General features: G+C 40.1%; 1 protein-coding gene across 6 annotated transcripts in view; it reads right to left on the bottom strand.

Annotated features, from left to right (window-relative positions):
* Window positions 1-18,657, bottom strand: part of SYTL3 (synaptotagmin like 3) — a 31,916-nt gene extending 13,259 nt beyond the window's left edge. The window contains exons 1-11 of one of the 6 annotated variants that reach the window (XM_035108631.2): window positions 18,024-18,657; window positions 15,689-15,783; window positions 15,325-15,541; window positions 14,332-14,541; window positions 13,089-13,153; window positions 9,628-9,682; window positions 7,040-7,106; window positions 4,750-4,822; window positions 1,616-1,743; window positions 953-1,090; window positions 264-442 (exon numbers count right to left, since the gene is read on the bottom strand). In XM_035108631.2, coding sequence (XP_034964522.1) covers window positions 264-442; window positions 953-1,090; window positions 1,616-1,743; window positions 4,750-4,822; window positions 7,040-7,106; window positions 9,628-9,682; window positions 13,089-13,153; window positions 14,332-14,541; window positions 15,325-15,434 — 1,025 coding nt within the window. In that variant the 5' untranslated portion in view covers window positions 15,435-15,541; window positions 15,689-15,783; window positions 18,024-18,657. Of the gene's footprint in view, window positions 1-263; window positions 443-952; window positions 1,091-1,615; window positions 1,744-4,749; window positions 4,823-7,039; window positions 7,107-9,627; window positions 9,683-13,088; window positions 13,154-14,331; window positions 14,542-15,324 lie in introns of all 6 variants that reach the window. The other 5 variants (XM_035108632.2, XM_035108630.2, XM_035108634.2 and 2 more) reach the window with 5 other exon arrangements.
* Between the last annotated feature and the right edge of the window lie 1,922 nt (window positions 18,658-20,579).

Raw genomic sequence — 20,579 nt, 5'->3', positions numbered from 1 at the left:
GTCCAATGCAATTTTTAAGTTTGAACATCCAACCTAAATATTCTTGGTTGAAACATGACCCACTTTGCCTCTTGTCCTTCCTACAGTCTTTAGTTATCAGTCATTCCACCTCATCTTTTTGGTAGTCATTTATACAAAAACTGAAAACCACTCTAAAGAAGGAGGGAGGGATGTTTGCAGGAGTCAAAGCTTCAAGCCCCAATTTTACTTGTATCAGAATTTCATGCCATAGGCTTTGGAAAGATAAGCATAGACAAACTTACGGATTGCATTTTTTCTTTTTCTCCTCTCCATAAGCCAAGTTCTTGCAGGCTCTGATATATACCTCTAAAATGCCAGATTTGAAGAGATATCTGATGGCAACTTCTATCTCACCACTGACATCAGCTTGCTCAAAGTTGCCAGCCTCAGTGCAAGTGCTGTTAATGCTGAATAAACTACCCTGTAATGAAGAAAATGAATTAATACAATGTAAAAAGACATACAGTAATCACTTGTTTTAGAGCTTTGAAATATAACAACCATCTTCATTTCTTTAACAACAACAACAATTATTATTATTATTGTTATTATATTTGTACCCTGCCCATCTGTCATCTTTATCATAAGATTCATCGCGTTTCTGGAATTCCCCAAAGATAAATAATATGTTGTCCAATATAGAACATCACTGTATTCCTCTGTGAATTTTCCAAAGTTAGATTACAAGCAGTGAATTGCTAAGCTTCTACAATCTAACATAGTGACAAAAAACTGAGTTAAGGAAGATGTGTGTGTGTGTGTGTGTGTGTGTGTGTAATATCTATAACTTTCTTAAATTCTTTTTCTATAATTTCCCCCCTTAACTGAGTTTTCTGGTCACATCGTTTTTGGTTAAGAGTGCTTTCCTTTTAAGCTGTTTGCATATTTCCTTCCACAGTGAACACAAGATGAAAACAGGATCACTACTTACACTTCGTTTTCCTGAAGAAAAAAGGTCACTTATGGCACTGGATGGAATTAGCTCTTCACTGGATTTCCTTTTGGCAGCAACTCCATTGACACCTTGATCTCCACTTATGAGCCGTTGAAGAGTTGGGGCATTATTTACCTGTAGAGAGATGTAGGAATGGGTTTCTATTACTTTCCTCACTTAACTGTCCTCTGAAAAATAGCTGCCCACTCCAGCAAATTGCAGCAGCTACGAGATATGCACTCATGCAGTGTATTCTCCCATTTCAAAGGATTTCCCCACACACTTCAATGGAGGAACACGGATTTGCAAGGATATTCATTTACAACCATGGATACCGCTCCATTAAAGTTCATAGGGCAACTTGCAGTTTACATGGACATTTCTTCTGATTCACATTCACTAGCCTTGGGGGGATCAGTGGGAGGGGAAGTAAAACAAATAATTCCCAATTATACAAAAAATGTACTTATGGAACTAAGAACAGAAAATCATCACAATCAAGAAAGGAGAAACTATATGTATTTCATTCCATTCAAAGAATCTTGTGTTTTCCGGGAACAGAATTTAGAGTTTACTTTCAAGTGCAGAAAGCTAAGCCCTGTGTGTATATTTGCTTGTAAACAGTCATTTAAAATATACTGAATGTACATAATTGAATACCCTGGATGAAATATCAATGGCAGTATCAGACAGGCTTCTCCTCTCCTTCCTTGGATCCATTTCTTGCCCATAATCTGTTGTTAGCAACCCTTTCTCGGCTGTCATATCATTCTGGGACTTTGATATTTCTAGAATTAATAAAACAATAATTAAAAAAAAATACCCATCAAACATACTCAGTTTGTTTACGAAGTTCATCTATTGGCTTGTACACTACTTTGTACTATGCAAAAGATAATATTAGATTCATAACTGAAAGCATGGCTGATATTTATGATACAATGCACACACAAAATTGAGGTGTGAAGGAAGGGTCAAGTTTTCAAGACCTGATATAAACCTACTAATAAAGAAATCAAAGTATTGCCATAAACTGGGAATGTACAATACCCATATTTCCCCTAGGATTAGACCCATATTGGTGAATAACATTATTTCATTGTATGTAATACTGCACTTGTCACAAAGAATCTCAGAGACTGCATGTCATTTTGATACCAGAAGACAGGACCTTGAGCACTTTTAAGTCCACAAAAGGAAATTCTGAGTCATGCCTGACTTATGAAACCATTCCATCATTTCCCTTTATAACAATCAATATTTGTTTACCCATTGCTTGCAGTAAATGGCCCATGAGACACACAAACAGTTAAACCAAATCTGATCATCTCCTGTAGAAAATGCAACATGTCTGTTTAGTTATTATTCACTGTCTGTGCCCATAAGGTGGGTTGAAGCTGAGGGGCGGTTGCTGTTGGAGCAGCATATAAAAGCTTCTGCACAGAGCCTCTCCACAAAAACACAAGGTCAGCTATTGTTTGATGCTCTGTTGACATTTCCAACATGGGTGATACTGGAAAAGAGCTTAAATATACTGAAGTACAAAATGCAGAATTGATTACAGACTGTTGAACCAACGAGTGGGAGAGCAGAAAGTGTATTATGTCCAACAATCTGTTTTCTACAGCAAGCTCCTGTATTTGTTATAACAATGAATAAAAATGTCAATTGCAGGGAGGGGAAATCTTGTCCCAGGCATGCTCTTAGGCTGTGTACGCGCTATACCTTTCAAGCACATTCAAGGCACATTTCCCCCCTCAAAGAATTTTGGACACTGTAGTTTGTTAAAGGTTGCTGGGAGCAGGGCCGGCTCTAGGGGTAGGCTGGGTGGTGCGGGGCTGGCTGTGTGCTGCGCCCGCCCACTAGGGCGGGGGCGCCGGAGCGATCTCTGCACCACGGCGCCAGGGCACCCGACATGCTTGAGATGGCCCTGGCTGGGAATTGTAATTCTGTGAGTCTACAGTGTCCAGAATTCTTTGAGAAGAAAAATGGGCTTTGAATGTGCTAAGATACAGCATGTATGCAGCCTTAGAGAGGCATATATGTAAACTTAATTTACAGGACAGCATTGGAATTTCCATTTGAAGAAACTGGCTGGAATTCATCACATTAGGTCACCTCAACTTTGAACGCAACACAGCTAGAAGTTAGTCCCATTTCAGTGGAACACAGTCATTCCAAGAAAGGGGTTATCTGTTACTGACAACTTTGATGCACAACAAGTCTGGAGTACTGAAAACAGGAATAATGCTAACTATCATTACACTATGGTAGTACCTAAGTTTTCAAGTTACACATAGGGTAGTTACCTATACATATGGGTCACATTCAGTGTTTTTCTAAAAAAAATGTTTAGGGATACTCTCATTTTCCTACTCATATTGAAATACTGCCCCTCAATGAGGCCAAACCTAGATTCACAAAATGTTTAGGGGCATGCGTACCACCAGAAAAAAGCACTGGTCACATTGCATAGTGGTTTTCAACCCGTGTTCCACAGAGCCTGAGGTTCCCCAGAAGTTTATCTTGGATTACTTGACCAAAAAATAAAAAATAAACGCCAAAACCCCACACTAAGAAAAACAGCTTGTCCTCCATTATCAATTTTTCACTATCATGTAAGAGAAGCAGCAACAGAAAGGGTTGACCGAGTTGTAGCTGGTCCTCTTGGTTTATGCAAAGTGTGTGTGTGTTGTACAGTACCTGCAAAACTAAGCCAAAACCGTGGTGGCCTTGGTATGCAATCTAGCAATAACCAGGCACAACTAAGGCCCAGTTCTCACAGATCGTGATTAAATGCTCCTCCAGTGTGTGTGTGTGTGTGTGTGTGTGTGTGTGTGTGTGTGTGGTGTGTATACACATACAAACATAGAAAAATGTCATTTCAGGACCAAAAGAACCCTGCTGGATCAAATCACAGGCCCCTCTAATGTAGTATCCTGCTGGCCACATGCCTTTTTTTAAAGTTCACATACAGGGTTTAAGAAAAAAACAGTTCTTTCCGGCTGTTGCTCCCCAGAAACTGGTATTCCAAGCTATAGTTCCTCTGAATCTGGAACTTCCATGCAGCCATCATGTTAATAGCCAGGAAGAAATCTAGGAAAGAACCCATTTCCCGAGTATTTGGCTTTCTGCATACATTTGGGGGGTGGGGTTCAATTATGGAGAGGAATTCAATCATGTCAGCCTCCAACTTGCAACATTATGTCGTACAGTTAAGGTACAGGCTTACCACTTCACTAACTCTACTAGTGAAGTTGAAATCAACTGAGTATTTGGGTCAGATGTACAATCTATTCTTGAGGACTGAACTCAAGGAAATCACTTTTGGCAGCTTGCAGCAGAAGCTGGCTATACTGTATACAGTACCAATTGACTGGTGTCCATGCTGTCACCAAATAATGTTCCCTGGAACAGTTTTCAACTTCTGAAAAACCTCATTGTTATTTTCACTAAAAATAAGGTGTTGAATGAATACTTCAGAGCATAAATGAACAAGCTGCACCTTAAGCAATTCAAAAATAGCCAGCATGTTCCAAACACAATGTGGGAGGATCACAATGTAAGACTAAAAAGTAGTACTGGAATCAGAAGCAAGTGTGCCTGTTATTTTCAAAATTTTGACATGGGGAGCTGCTTCCCTTCGTGGACCCTGGGGGGGAAACCACCAACTCCTCTACTAAGAAGAAGTTGAATTCTCCCCTCTGCTTTCTGTTAAATGGCCTGACCCATCCTCTCAAGCTGAAACATTTGGGTGCTTGCTTTAGAATAGCAAAGCCCTTAAGAACACTTACTTTTTATATGTGATGTAAATGTCAGAAACAGATTTTCCATAGACCGGTGGAAACCTTTAGTCTGGTCAAGTTCCTGCAATACAGGGTGAAAATAAAAAGATAAAAGTGATGAAAGAAGGAGTTGTGTTTTCAAGGCTTCCCGAGTCACATGCTCTTAGAAGCCTACCAAAAAGAAAAAGAAAAAGAAGTGCATGTGTGCAAATAGAACTATCATATCCGTAGCCAAGCAATTAAGGGAAATGTTTTGGCATTACTCGAGCTGTCTGTGTTTGCAAAAAGGACACACAGGTCAGTTCAATCCTTTTCTATCTACCACAGCACAAATATGCTGTAATGATGTTACAAATAAAAGCAAGTAGCTTATCAAATGGAACATATTTAGGTGAAGAGCTGCAGCTCTGTGGCAGATCATCTGCTTTGCATGCAGAAGGTCCAAGATTCAGTTGCCAGCACCTCCAGGTAGGGCTGGGAATGTTCCCTGCCTGAAACCCTGAAGAGTAACTGCCAGTCAGTGCAGACAATACTGAGCTAGATGGACTCAGTATAAAGCAGCTTCCTATGCTCCTTCATCTGGATTTTAATAATAATATGTATAATTCATTTTTGCATTTATACAGAAATATCTGTTTTGGGCTTGTGGATCAAGGTACACATATATTCCACGTGGCCCAGCAAACATAGTTAGAGCCTTAGAAGTGAACACCCATGAAACTTCTTAGGAACTTGGGGGAGTAATCCCATGACAAGCATTGGTTGCAAAAGCCAGGGACAAAACTACATGTGACATGAATCATGTAGCTCTGCCCTTAACGACAGAGTGTTTTTGGCTTTTTGAAATATAGCCAGCTCAGGCAGGCTTTGTTTCAACTGAACCTTTTTTTTAAAAAAACAATGCAAATTGCAGATGTTGAGGGCTCTATTCCAGATTGGGCCTGCAGCAGGAGGATGTCACGCCCAGATCTGGATCAGTGACCCACACTGCCTACTTGTAAAAAAAGACCACCACCGCCACCACACATCTCCTTGTACTTAAGGAAAGAGCAACATGATCCATGTCATATGTAGTTTGGCCCCAAGTTTTGGTGGTGCACCAGGGTGATGCAGGGTTTCCCATACTTGGGTCTTCAGCTGTTGTTGGACTACAAGTCCCATCATCTCTAGCCAGTTGCACAGGTATGCAGGCCCGGCTCTAGGTAGACGCCCGGTGGCGCAGGGCACCATGGCGCCGGCCCACCAGAAAGGCGCCGCGAGCTGCGCCCACCCGCTGGCCGGCCGATCCGCCGGTCCGCCGCGCAGCTGCGCCTGTGGGAGCCGCGCTGCGCCCACCCGCCCACCGCGCTGGGAAACGGGGCGGGAGGGCGCCAGAGAGATCGCGCTGTGCCTGCCCGCCCGCCCACCCGCCCACCGCACCGGGAAACGGGGCGGGAGGGCGCCGGAGAGATCCGGCGCACCACAGCGGCAGGGGCGTTTAAGACGGCCCTGCAGGTATGATAGGAATTGTAGTCCAAAAACAGTTGGAGACCCAAGTATGAGAAACCCTGCAGAGAGATTATTTGATACTGATTGGACTTCTGGTCTGATTGCTGGGGCAGTAATTTATTGATATATTTACTTATTTGTACATATAGCCTGCCCTTCACTGAATGCTCCCATGGCAAATTACACAAGATACCACATTTTAAAACAATATACAGCTTTCGTTAAAATCATTAAGTTAAAGGACCACAAAAATTGACAAAATCCCCTGAATGGCAAAACAACAATACAGCAGGAAGGAAAAAACAATGCACCCACCCGAATGCCTGGGTAAAGAAGTATGTCTTTACCAGTTGCGGAAAGGTCTGCAATCTGCTGCAAGACGCATCCTGGTGGCTTATAAAGCAATCTGTATTGCAATCCTATATGTGCCCATTAAAAAACAAGTCCCACTGAATTCAATGGTCCAATCCAAATGAGACAATATAGGATTGCAGCCTTAACAGCCATTCAGCCAGTCTTCTGCTCCTTGCCACTGGTGTACAATAGGACCGAGTCAACAACCTTCTTCAATCATCCCTATTTCAATAACATTCATATTTATCTAGAAAACTAACAGATGAGTTCAGTGGCGCTTACTGCTAGGTAAGTGCGTTTAGGACTGCACTCTGAAAAACATAAAATGCACTCAATGGCAAAAGTCTGTCAGGAAAACAAAAATTAAAAGAAAATGTGCTAAAAGGGAATACTGTAATAGAGCTAAAAGATGTGATGCCACGCCACATTGAATTGAAAAGATAGAAGTATACATTACCACTGTATTATGTTCACTTGTGGATTCAGCAAATGGAGGGGGAGTTGGAGGAACCACTGATATGTTACTGAGAATTTAAGGAGAACAGAATTTTACCATAAAGATTTAAGTTCATTTCTGACATACTGTATTCGCTATATCTCCTATAATCCATTTTCCCCAAATTTCTCATTTTAAAACCCATCAACCACCATTTCAAAGAGATCAATCACCAAAAAATAATCAATTAAAAATAGCATTAAAAATCACAAAAAAACAATCAAAGCAGAACAGCACTAGACATTAGAGACCAACAATGTTATATTTAATGTAAAGTTTATTTTAGGGAACAGAGATGGCTGCAAAATTAATCAACTGTTTACGTGTATAAAACAGAAAGCAGATTATGTTAGAAGTAATTTGATGCTTTAAAGGTTGGTATAGTAGGTAACAGTAGTATTCCTTTAACAATGTTTAAACAATACTTATTGGCATTTAAATTTATACTTATATGGTTTATATTTAATGATGCTGGAATATATTTATTTATAAATTAGGTGGAATATGAAAGGACAGTAACTCGAATTTGTAAGCACATTATCTTATCATTCCCTTTATCGTGTCGATCATTTAATATAATAAAACAAACCATGGTAATAAATAATTGTAGAGATTAAATATGAAAGGAAGATAACCAGGGGAATGACAGACATTCATAGAAAATGAATTTCATATCTGAGATGACAAAACTTGTCATACTACGAATTCCTCCCAGCTTAACCTCCCAAACAGATGAGATCCGTTAGATAATCTGCTGTGTCAATTGACTGTGAAATAAAGTATAAAGGTAAAGGGACCCCTGACCATTAGGGCCAGTCGTGACCTACTCTGGGGTTTTGGCGCTCATCTCGCTCTGTTGGCCAAGGGAGCTGGCATACAGCTTCCAGTTCATGTGGCCAGCATGACTAAGCCACTTCTGGCGAACCAGAGCAGCGCACGGAAACGCCATTTACCATCCCGCCGGAGCGGTACCTATTTATCTACTTGCACTTTGAAGTGCTTTCGAACTGCTAGGTGGGCAGAGGCTGGGACCGAGCAACGGGAGCTCACCCCGTCACGGGGATTCAAACCGCCGACCTTCTGATCGGCAAGCCCTAGGCTCTCTGGTTTAAACTACAACGCCACCCGCATCCCTGCTGAAATGAAGTATACCATCACTATATTGGACACAGGTTCTGTATGTTTTGACATTGGAAAGAATTCTGTAGGCTAAGTCATGGAAAAATACCCCAGAACTGAGCAAAGCAAATTTTATTTGCAAGTTGTGGGAGCAACTTAACATTCTGAGGTTAACAACATTGAAAAATAAGGGGAAATACCCTGAAATATTATACAGATAGAATCCAATGTCTTATTACTTTACAAGAAAATCAAGGATATTGGGAAGTCAGATAAATTATATGTTGCTGTGTAAAATGTTGACATTGTACAATAGTGTACTAAAATGTAAGTAATAATTTTATTTTACTGTATAAGAAAAAAAACAATGGTGCAAATAAACATTTAAGCCACTTTATTCTGTTATTCTGTTATTACTAATTGTAATACTGTTTACTCTTTTGATTATTTTATATTACATTTTTATAATAAAAAAAGATTTTGCTTTATATTGTATCATGAAATCTTTTTAAAACAGTGGGAAAGGGAATCTACCAAATATTTCTTCAGGAGAACTAAGGCAGATCCTGTGATATTTACCATCAACTAAGGGCCTAAGTTACATGCAGAGTTAAGCATTTTGCTTAGAAGTGACTTTTCAGCCTTAATGCTTAACTTAAACATTCAATAAGCATTTCCCCTACAACATTTTTGCTGCTTGTCTGTCACATTCCTGACAGTCTTGGTATTTACTTCTAACCTTTACCCTTTCAGCAGAGCAAGGCATTGAGCAAGATTTTACTGAAAATTAACAAACCACTTAATGTGTCTCAGGGTTAAGGGCCACCATACTAATGTGTGAGGTCACAGCTAGCGGTCTGGCAGTGCAGGTGGGGGTGTGAATCCCTGCTCCACCACACTGTGAGCACTGCAGTTCCCCATGGGATAAGTTGTAAGAGACATTACAGGCAGCAGGTAGATAACTTGGCATGGGAATGTGATTTTTTGTGACAGCCTTGCTTTTATTATATTATTACTTTTATATCCCACTTTTATTCCAAAAAGACATTCATGGTTCTTCCACTCCCCATTTTAACTTCACAACAACCCTATGAGGTAGGCTAGGTTGAGAGACTGTGACTGCCCCATAGTCACCCAGTGAGATTCATGGCTGAATGTGGATTTGAACCTTGGTTTACCAGGTCCTAATCCAACACACTAACCACTACAATACTCAGGCCCTACTAGGTTTTGTACTATGCTAACTTGTTTTAAAAGTACAGCAAAAGCACCAAAATAAGTTTTAGAATTTTGCTTGTTCTATTACAAGCTTTTAAAATTAAACCTTGGCATCTGCAGGTAGCTTCAAGGGGCAGATTATTTTGTACTGTACAATACACTCCTTGTACTGCACCCACCTCTCTAGGACAAGCTCACCTTCTTGTCCTTACCTTAGAAGTACTTGATAAGAGTCCAAGAGCTTTGCGCCAGCAGTTTCATGTCTACCTGTGAAGCAAGAGGGGGGGAAAACCCACCAAGGTCATTTGCTAGCAATAAAATTCTATTCACAAACCAGTTCTTTGTCACAATTTTCTGTCATTTATTGTTGTCAATATACTTCAGTTTCGCCAACCCTTAAAAGTGCTCAAGAGATTCTGTGACCTTTTAGAAAAATGTAGTTTTACATTTAGTTATTGGTATTGATTCAAGCAATGTACAATATCGGATGGTAGAAACTTAAATTACAGCTGAAAAGTTCAGTAATACAAGCAGCACAACAATATTTTTAAATTTTAATTGATTCATTGAATTTACATTCTACCCTTCCTCCCAAAGGAGCCCAGGGTGGCAAACACATTCACAATTTTAAAAAAGGATTCTAAAACAGGGAAATCATTCTAAAATAGTTGCAATTAAAATCGTTATTTCATTCAATGATCTCCGGGTTGCCAGAAACAGTATTCTTCACCTGCAAAATGCCTGAGTAAATAAGAATGTTTTCAAATTCCTCGTGAAAGCTAACACTGACAGAAAAAGATGCACCTCACTAGGGAGCATATTCCACAAAAAGGGAAGCACCTCTGAAAACGCCCTGACATTACACAATTTCATTTGTATGCAGGAACATAACCCCCACATAAGTGGGGGACACACACCTGTATTCAGAGTAGGCCTGTTGAAACAAATGACCTTAAGTTTGTTATTTTAATGGGTTTACTCAGAGTATGACTTCATTGGCTATCACCCAACTTGTATAACTAAGTACCAACCATCATGGGTAGGCAAACTAAGGCCCGGGGGCCCGATCCGGCATACAGTGGTACCTCGGTTTATGAACACAATTGGTTCCGGAAGTCTGTTCATAAACTGAAGCGTTCATAAACTGAAGCGAACTTTCCCATTGAAAGTAATGGAAAGTGAATGAATCCGTTCCAGATGGGTCCGCGGCATTCGTAAACCGAAAATTCATAAACTGAGGTGTTCATAAACCAAGGTTCCACTGTAATCGTCTTCTAAATCCAGTCCACGGATGGTCCGGGAATCGACGTGTTTTTAAATGAGTAGAATGTGTCCTTTTATTTAAAATGCATCTCTGGGTTATTTGTGGAGCATAGGAATTCGTTCGTTTTATTTATTTTTTCAAAATATAGTCCAGCCCCCACAAGGTCTGAGGGACAGTGGATCGGCCCCCTGCTGAAAAAGTCTGCTGACCTCTGATGTAAATCACAGTATTAATAAGAATAATATTTCTCCTTATAAAACAGCAGACAGATAATCAACTAAGAGCAAGCAATCCTTCTGTCATCAATGACATGTAACAAATGATGAATTGCACAGAGCAATATATATACAGATGAAACTCGGAAAATTAGAATATCGTTGAAAAGTGCATCTATTTCAGTAATGCAACTTAAAATGAGAAACCAATATATGAGATAGATGCATGACATGCAAAGCAAGATATGTCATGCCTTTATTTGTTGTAATTGTAATTATTTGTTGTCAGGCTGGTCAATTATAAATGGAATGTAATTAATGAAATGTAATAGCGATGTTTATTTTTGTATTATTGTAACTATTTGTTTTTTTACTGTGGAATTTCCAAAACAAAGCATTTGTAAAATAAAAATAAAAAAATAAGTTGCATTACTGAAATAAATGCACTTTTCGACGGTATTCTAATTTTCCGAGTTTCACCTCTGTGTGTGTGTGTGTGTGTGTGTGTGTGTGTGTATGCAAGCACAGGGCATTAATCTCAATATGCTTTTACAGCTACTTACAAAGATAATAATTCTGCAACAGATCAATTATTAACACTGTATAAAGTACAGTAACTCTCTGGCACAATCAACAGAATTGTTGATAAAAAATATTTTCTCACAATGACTGCCTGATATTTCAGGCCAAGTTATGCCAGCAAATAGGGAAGTGGCTGCATATTTTACAAGAACCCTGTTGCAAGCATGCCACTGCTCTTAATTCACTATCTTATGTCTAAAGGCCACTTCCTGCCCTTTCTCATGTGCCAGCATAGGTTGAAGGCCATTAGAGAAATGAAATGAGAAACAAGCAGACTGTACACATGTTCTTATGGGTTGTACCCAATGCTGATCTGTTCCACTTGTGCAGAGGAACTTCCCACTCCTCTCCTCTGTAGCCCCCACTAACTCAAAATCTGTCCCATATAATTGAGAGATCCTCCAAAGCAGATTGAGGGGTTGCGTGCTTTGTGTGCAGAATATCCCAGATCCCATTCAGTCAACAACAACGTCTAACTGATTAACAGTACTGTACTAGTTTCTGAAGTTCCCTGTTGAAATATTGTGCCACTTATGTCAGAAGTTTGTGTTGTCTTTGAAGGAATTACCATGGACTGATTGATTACAGAGGCAATTAACAGAGGATAACAGCTATAATTTTGGTTCATCACTGTTAATTTATTCCTGCTCCAAGAGAGTAACAAAATGGGAACATTTATTCCTTTGACTGTAATCCTGCACCCAAACAAGCCAGTTTGAATTCCACTGACTTCTATTGATTTATGCAACCCAAGCATGTGCAGGATTGCAGATTTTAACTGGACCAGCTTCTGCATGCTTTCAAATTATAGTTACCGTATCAGAAAAGCACTCAGACTGTATTTTACCAATAGAAATAAATTCCAGTAGAATGATCTCATATTTTCTTTTCTATACATTTCTGTCACGTTCTCTAGTCTAGGGCAAAGAAAGCAACATCTCTCTGTGCAAAACTATTGGTGAGGCCGTTTAACAGTTTCATTTGAATTCTACAAAATGTTGACATAGGGAATGGAATATGGGCAGATGAACTTTCTGTTGTAAGTCCATTACAAATCATTTTTAAAATGGCACTAATAATATATATAATAATTAACTGCTTCAGGACTCATTAATACAACAAAAAGCCAACAGTGAGTAGTATCTGAATCTGTAATTTAACACAGCATCAGTATCAGCTGATAAGAGTTTACAGCCAAGGTAGAGTGCATTGTACTTACCGGTAGTTAAAATTATTTTTGTATTAAATTTGTATAATGCCCTTTATCCATAGAGCCCAAGGCACTCAACAACAAAAAATACAATATAAAAAACACATAATAAATAACCCCTTCACTCCCACAACACATCTAAAAGGGTACCGGATGCTAATCAGCCTAAGGCCTGGTTGAAGAGGAACATTATCACCTGGCACCTAAAGGCACCTAAATACTTCTACGTTGTAGCCAAAGGTAACTGTTATGTTCTCATATATTTACATTTTAAAGAATCTACTATTTATTTCAGATTATACATGTTTCTTGCTAAGAATAAAAGGTGATATAAAAATAATAGGCCATCAATATATCTTGCATTTAATAGTGTAGCTTCCTGCTGCTTTTAAAAAGTATTACCTTCAGCTGGAAATTTCTTTGATCGCTGCTCAAAGAACCACTCGCCTGCTTTCACTTTAAGTTCCCTGCAAAACAAATATTTGAACCTTTTACACATTTTTCAGTTGTAGGCTCATCACAAAAACTCATTACAGCATTGGAACCTCAACTGTTACATAACCCAGAAGGACATTCCAGATTATGCACAAGAATGGAAAACCCATAGAAATTGGTACTGGGCATAGAATTCAACTTCCTGAGAATCTTAGCTTTCATTTTAATTTCATTTTTTAATTAAGTGAAAAAACCTATGTGGTTCTAGGCTTCAAATACACATTACATTACAGGAAAGCAACTCCCATCCTACTGAAGGTGCATGCAAAGGAGTCCCATGGTTCTGACTACCAAGTGTTGTGTGTTAGTTCCACAACAATATTGCCAATGTGCCCTTTGTGTGAACCTCCTTAGACACTGCCTTGTCGTACGGAGGGGGGGAGGTGAGCCCAAAATTTGATGCCCGCCTACCTAGCCCTTCCACTACCTTCCCAAACCTGGATAAGTGAGGTGCTGGTCCAGGGTTGGAAGTCTTTGTGGCTTGGGCCGGTTCACGGTCCCGAAGACGCCGTGGTGGATCGAAGTGCATATGCGCAAATGCTATTTCCTTCCGGGGCAGAGGAGGCATGTGCAGCTTCCCATTGGCTGCAGGAGCTTCCAGCATCGCGGCTGCAGGAGCCAGCCAGCATCGCGGAAGCCGGTCCCTGCCTTGCTCCACGGTTAAACGACCCCATGAGTCCTTGTGGCCCTTGGGCCTTAGGTTGCCGACCCCTGTGCTGGGCTTTGGGAAGGAGATATAAGGCTCTGGCAGGGTTCTAGAGCCCTTCCACCTGCTTCCCAAAGCTGGGGAAGTGCTAACTAAGCTTTGGGAAGGAGGAGAGAGGGCTCTAGGACCTTGACAGAGCCCTCAGGTCTCCTTCCCAAAGCCCAGCACTTTGCTTACCCAGCTTTGGGAAGGTGGCGGAGGGCTGCTGTGGTGTGTGTGTGAAATGTTGCCAAGGGCCTCCAAAAAAGCCCGAGGGCTGCATGTGGTCCTCTGGCCAGGTGTTGGATCACACTGTCCTACTCCCCACCAAAATATATGCTGCCTCTGTCTCCTTCTTCTGGCTGTCGTGAAACTCCTACAGACCTGATCCTCATGACATATACAACTAAGGCATAAACACCCACAACGCAAATATTATTGAGCAATTTCTCTAGAATTTCTCACTCATGAGCGTAGCAGACGGTGCATTTCCACAGGTAGCGATTCAAAGTGATGCGACATCTGGAGCATACTTGATGACTGCACCCATTGCACACTGCACCTCTGTTGATTAGCACTCCAAGAGGTTTCTGACAGCGGGCACAAGACTTATATTCCAGGTTTGTGTTTTTTGTCCCTTTCCATCGAAGTTCCTGAAGCTGCAGCTTCAGTTTCCTGTTCTCAGCCAGAAAAATATATATAAATATGCACAGGTTTCATCAGGTGGGAGCGGAAAAAATGTTTCCAGAACAATTATTCACACTGCACTCTCTAAATAGCTGCATGAATTCACTTTCACTAATAATACGCTGCAATCTGACTAGCCAATGTAAACCCAAAGAAAAAAAGAGGTCAACCTGTAATTTCACTTTCCACCACATTTAAACAATATAATGCCATGCTGAAATAACTGGCTGACCTATGGAGATGTGTGAGTGGGACTTCCTTCTGTGTTGCTTTCCTAGATAACCTTCTTAATTTTAAAAAGTGGGTTGGAGGAATTTACTAGTGAACCTTCATACCATACTGAAACATCACAATTGCTTTCCAAATCTTGCTAAGAGCCCTTGGCAGGAACTTGGAAAAACTCGTAACAGGTAGACTCTATGTGCTTGCTGTGAAAGATACATCTGGATTAGACTGGAATATAGGCTCACATTTTAATGCCAACATCATATGAATGCTGCCGGGGGGGGTGGGGTGGGGGTGGAGCTGCATGCACAATAATCACCCATCTGAAAACACTCTTACTGCTAGGAGTAGGGAATGTAGGAAACTATTGTAAGAATTGTCATGACAAAGGCATTCAATAAATTTCTTCTTGCAAAGAAATTAATCTAAAATGTAATCACTAGAATGGTCTAGCAAAGAAGCTGAGAAAATGACTTTAATAAAATAGGTGAAAAGAAGAAAACAGGGAGATGCAATGGTATGCTGTATTCCAAAATGACCACATACCTTATTCGTTCTTCGTCCACCTTCCTCAACATCTGATCACGGTTCAGGACATCTAAAACAACTTGTCGTTCCAATCCCTTTAGTACGCTGAGGTCAAGTTCCTGAGTCATTTTCTCTTCTGATTCTTACAAAGTTGTTGTTTGTTTGTCCGTTTGTTGTTGTTTTTAAGAATTTTAATCTTCTTCACACCACCACCAAGGAAAGTTGGGGCTTAAACCTAGGGGCAGGGTTCAGCAATCAAAAGATCTATAAGTCCTTTTAACTGCTTGCATACATCTTTCATTAGAGATACATTTGCATTGTGTCATAATAAGAGATGTTAAGAACCCTTTTCCATATAAGCCATAATTTTCAGTCTCATCACCTGCAAGGCACGTTCTTTGCTGGATGAAGGCAGTTTATTGTCTTGAATAAATAAAATGACTTCAGACTCCCAATTTGCTGCAGGTAGTTTCTAAACTGATAAAAATGAGAGAGGTTTGTCTTAGATCCACCATTCTGCCAAGAAAATTGGGGTATGATTCAAGTTGATAGGCAGCAGCAGGTATAAGGGGGAGAAACTCCACCTCCATTGCTTTAAATTAACAAATTTCATATTAGGAAATTAGGATTGCATTTCTTAGGAATACAGGAAAAAAAGAACAACCTACTTCCCCTTTCTTATTCTGCAGTAGATCACTATCTCCCACTTTTCCTGAAAAACAAAAGCTACATCCTGTGAACATATTGTTTCATAGTATGGTTGGGCCACAGTTGAGCTATGAAATATGATTCAGCATCTTTCAAACAGCCTCATTACAATAAGCACCATTGCCCATCAGCGTGTTTACTTACCCTGGTGTAAAAAGGCCTGTGTAAAAGCCATTTTGCTTATGTGGATTGTGCAAAAGATAATGAAAAATGAGACTAACAATAATCCAAATAATAAAAGGTTTCATGGAATTCAGCTGATTGTCTCCCAATCAACCACAAAGATAAATGTGCCTTAATTGGAATACCATGCCCCTCTGACTGCTAGCTGTTGAACCTTTTATCCCATGGAAGTAAAACTAGTATAGTGTGAAGTCGAGATGTTCTAAAGTAAGTCTTTACTATCAATCAATTATTTATAGGCTTTAATAGCTAATGGGCCTGCCATCTGAATCGTGTCTAGTTTGTCTGTTGAGGCAGATAAAAAGGTCTTGCAAAAAACAGTGCAGTTATCACTGAGACAACACACACCCCTCACAAATCTAGAAGATGTTTCAGGCATTATGCACTAATACCAGCTTATTGTTTCACTTTGTGCAGACACAAAATGAACAGGAAAACTCATATGGACATATAGATGAAACAATAAAAAACCAGAAGGACTTTAAACAAGAGCCTAAGGCAGCTGTGAATGGACTTTAAACAAGAGCCTAAGGAAGCTGTGAATGGATTTTGGAGAGACTGTACCCCACTCCCACCTGTCCCAAATGAGTGAAAAATAGATTGCAACTAACTGAAAGGCCACTCGCCTGATGTTCTGCTATTGTTTAAGGTCTTTGTAGGGAGTCTTTCCTTACAACTGTCAGAGGAGGCACAAGAATTTAGGGGTAGGATGTGGGAAGGATCAGAGTCTGACAAAAGCAGATTATGGTCCTGCCTCCATGCAAGTTATTTTAAGCTAGATAGTTCCGTACCTTGATTGATGTTGGCACTGAGGGCCAAACAAGGCAGATCACTTACTTTCTGCAATTGGGAGGGGGATATTAGTTTACTCCCAATGTCAAAAAAGCATATTAAAACATGTTGCAAAATTAAGCAAATATTCTAGCATTTGCTGCACCATCAAAAACAATGGGGTTCAGGACCACATGCTTAACCATGACAACGTGTTACAATTACTGTGTAAGCAAGCAAGACATTCACACACAACATAAGATGAAAAGTTGATCAAGGACTGACTCTGATGGAATTGTGTGTCTGTCTAATTACACCTACATGTACCGGTAAACTCTCTGGAATTATAGTTGTAGTATGATTTTATATAATAAATAAGCTGTTCAAAGGATCAATAAAAAGTTCAGAATGCATTACATACATTGATCCTATGCACAGCTTATTATAAGACATACTACAGTTCCAAAAACTTTACATTTAGAAAGCAAGGCCTTCATGAAAGATCCCAGTGTCATATATCCTTCTCTAAGATGTTTATTGGGCTCAACACAGAAAAACTGCCTATCTCAGACACACACCAGAAGATACAGTGTGGAATAATAAGCTACTTACCCATGAATGGGTTTACTCAAAGTACAAGGTTTGGGGTGTGCAGTGTTAGAGCTAAATATACAGTACAGAGGAAGGAATCAAAGTTACACAATACATTAGTTCATACTATGCTACCACAAGGAAATAAATCTCCATCTTTTAAAGGCAGAAATTCAGAGGCATCATTTACATATTTACATAGCTTTGAGAAACAAATACACAGCAATAGTATAACTTAATTATTTGCATTCACTAGCTTTTGAATGTTAAAGCAATAGTAATGTCTAAAATAATTTGAGATAGGGTGTTTTCCAATCCAGTAACCCCTAAAGATCAATGTGTCCTATCTGCCAGCTAGGGGAACAAAACACAGCAAATAATCACAAATAAGAGAGGAATGCAAAGCACTTGCCTTGCAAACAGTTGAACATTTTTATGCGTACCTTTAGCAAAAACTGACTTACCTTTTACTTTCATAGAAGAAATGCAGGGTGCTAACTTTACTGAAGAAAAGTTGATATCTTCTCCCCCTCTGTTTCCTTCTTGCTGGACCGAAGTTTGACACAGAATACTTCAGTGCACATCATCATATGATCCTACAGCCCTCTGCATTTGGAAGTAACTGCCACCAATGCCGTCTGCTATCAAAGAGAGGCTTTAAATAATGCCTTAGTGGTCTGGGAGGAAACAGTTCGCTGTAAGAAAAGACAATGTTTTTTTTCTGAAAGCGTACATGAAACCCCTAACTAACAGGAAGAGTAGTGGCCATTAAGTATGATACTTTCATGTGGTTTCTCTCTGTCTCACTCGCTTATGTTAGATGTGTGCAACATTGCAAACCTCAACTTCCGCAAGATTCAGAGCGAGCATTTACTAGAAATGACAGATCCTCCCTGACCGCTTTGATCTCTCAGGGGGCTGTGGACTGCATGATAATTAATACATATTGCTGGTATTATTAATACAAATAATACAAATACAGTACCAGTAATACCAGCATGAATAGTACACACATTTTAAAATTCCCAAATGCTTTTAAGCTATCAAAGGGAAGGCTTTATTCACCTATTTTTCAAGTAATATTATGTACAAATCAATCCAAACCCAAATCTAGAAATATCTGAATTGGAGGTTCCATTTCAGCTTATTACATATGCTTCAGAAGTTTAATAGCCAAATATCCATGTGTGTAGAAACTTTTTCCATTTTTAAAGAGAACATTCATATTCCAGGCCAAGATCAGCTTTTTTTGTTATCTGTTTGGGGTGTGTTTCTTTGTGTTTGATTGTAGAAACATCTATAATAACCATAGCCAAACATTCTGTTTTCCACAGCAGCAAACAAGAATGCCTCTGAATCTGGAAGTCGTAATGAACAATAGCCATTGACTCATTGATTTATCTTGCCCGTAGGCAAGCTTAGCTTCCCACATCACCTTCTCATTCCTCACATTTTGCCTCTGATATTGTCCTCAGTCTCCCCTAGGCTACTGAAGTGCTTGAATGTTGGAAGGATGTGAAAGGAGGGTGGGAATGTTCCACACATCTCTAAGTCTGTTCCCCTCCTCAAGCACTTTGCTGGTACGGGTGGTAAAGATCAGGAAGTTGAGTACTAGTCAAAGTCTGTATTTGGGGAACCTAGTTTTAACCTGGGAGAGAGACATACACATGCCCTTCCACTAAGAGAGCCTTTGCCAACCTGGTATCTTCCAGCTGTTTTGATCTACAACTTCCATCAGTCCCAGCCAGCATGAAGAAAAGCTACCTTAAATAAAGTATGGCAGCTTGCACTACCATAAAAACTGATGCACCAAGACAGAGTTCCACAGAGAGTGGCACAAACAGACCATTTTGTTGACAATTGGCTTCCCTTTGTCAGAAGGAGGAAGACCACCTGAGCTTCAATAGAGCCTTTTGGAAACTTCTTCCCCCATGTTTATATCAGGAAAACCCATAGTAACGAGTAGAATGTGCTTACTGTACCCTGAATTTGAATTATTTGGAAAACATGCACATATGCACTATGATTGTTTATGTGCATGCTTTTAATAAAAAAAATTAACAGCAATATCTATATCTATCTATCTATCTATCTATCTATCTATCTATCTATCTATCTATCTATAATATTACCTGAGAAGGGAGCTCCCAGTGTCCTAACAGTGAGTACATCTCTCCACAGCCATTGACTGAATCCTGCATTGTAGAATTTGGGCTAAAGGTAAAGGTACCCCTGACCATTAGGTCCAGTCGCGGACGACTCTAGGGCTGCAGCGCTCATCTCGCTCTATAGGCCGAGGGAGCCGGCGTTTGTCTGCAGACAGCTTCCAGGTCATGTGGCCAGCATGACAAAGCCGCTTCTGGCAAACCAGAGCAGCACACGGAAACGCCCTTTACCTTCCCGCCGGAGCAGTACCTATTTATCTACTTGCACTTTGACGTGCTTTCAAACCGCTAGGTTGGCAGGAGCTGGGACCAAACAATGGGAGCTCACCCCGTTGCGGGGATTCGAACCACCAACCTTCTGACTGGCAAGCCCTAGGCTCAGTGGTTTACACCACAGCACCACCTGCGTCCCTTAGAATTTGGGCTAGGTAGGCGCTAACTTCTGGAAGATGTTGGCAATGCAGTGTTGCCTAAGAACAGAAACTGGCCTCACCAACTGCTGTGGGTTGGAAAGGGAAGAAATTTAAAGGGCTGAAAGTGGGTAAGAGTGAAGAAAAAAGCAAAATTAAGGTGCCCTCAGTTACAAAACCTGCAAATTATTCCAGCAGAGTAAATGCATAAATGCAGAGTACATAAATGCACAAATTTAATAAATAATAATAATGAGAGTAAATGGGAGGGATTAAGAACTGTCATCTAACCTGTGATTCTTGAGAAGTATTCAAATTCTTCTGAAGCATTTGAGGAGGGCTCTGTTGAAGCATTTGAGAAGCAAACCCAAGATAGTAATCTACCCTCTCTCTGAGGGGTGAGCTATGCATCCTGGCAAGTGAAACGCTTGAAACTCTTTTGCCA

The sequence above is a fragment of the Zootoca vivipara genome, chromosome 3, assembly GCF_963506605.1.
Source record: "Zootoca vivipara chromosome 3, rZooViv1.1, whole genome shotgun sequence".
Lineage (NCBI taxonomy): Eukaryota > Metazoa > Chordata > Lepidosauria > Squamata > Lacertidae > Zootoca > Zootoca vivipara.
Note: the sequence above shows the minus strand (reverse complement) of the source record. Positions and strands in the feature narration are given on the sequence as shown.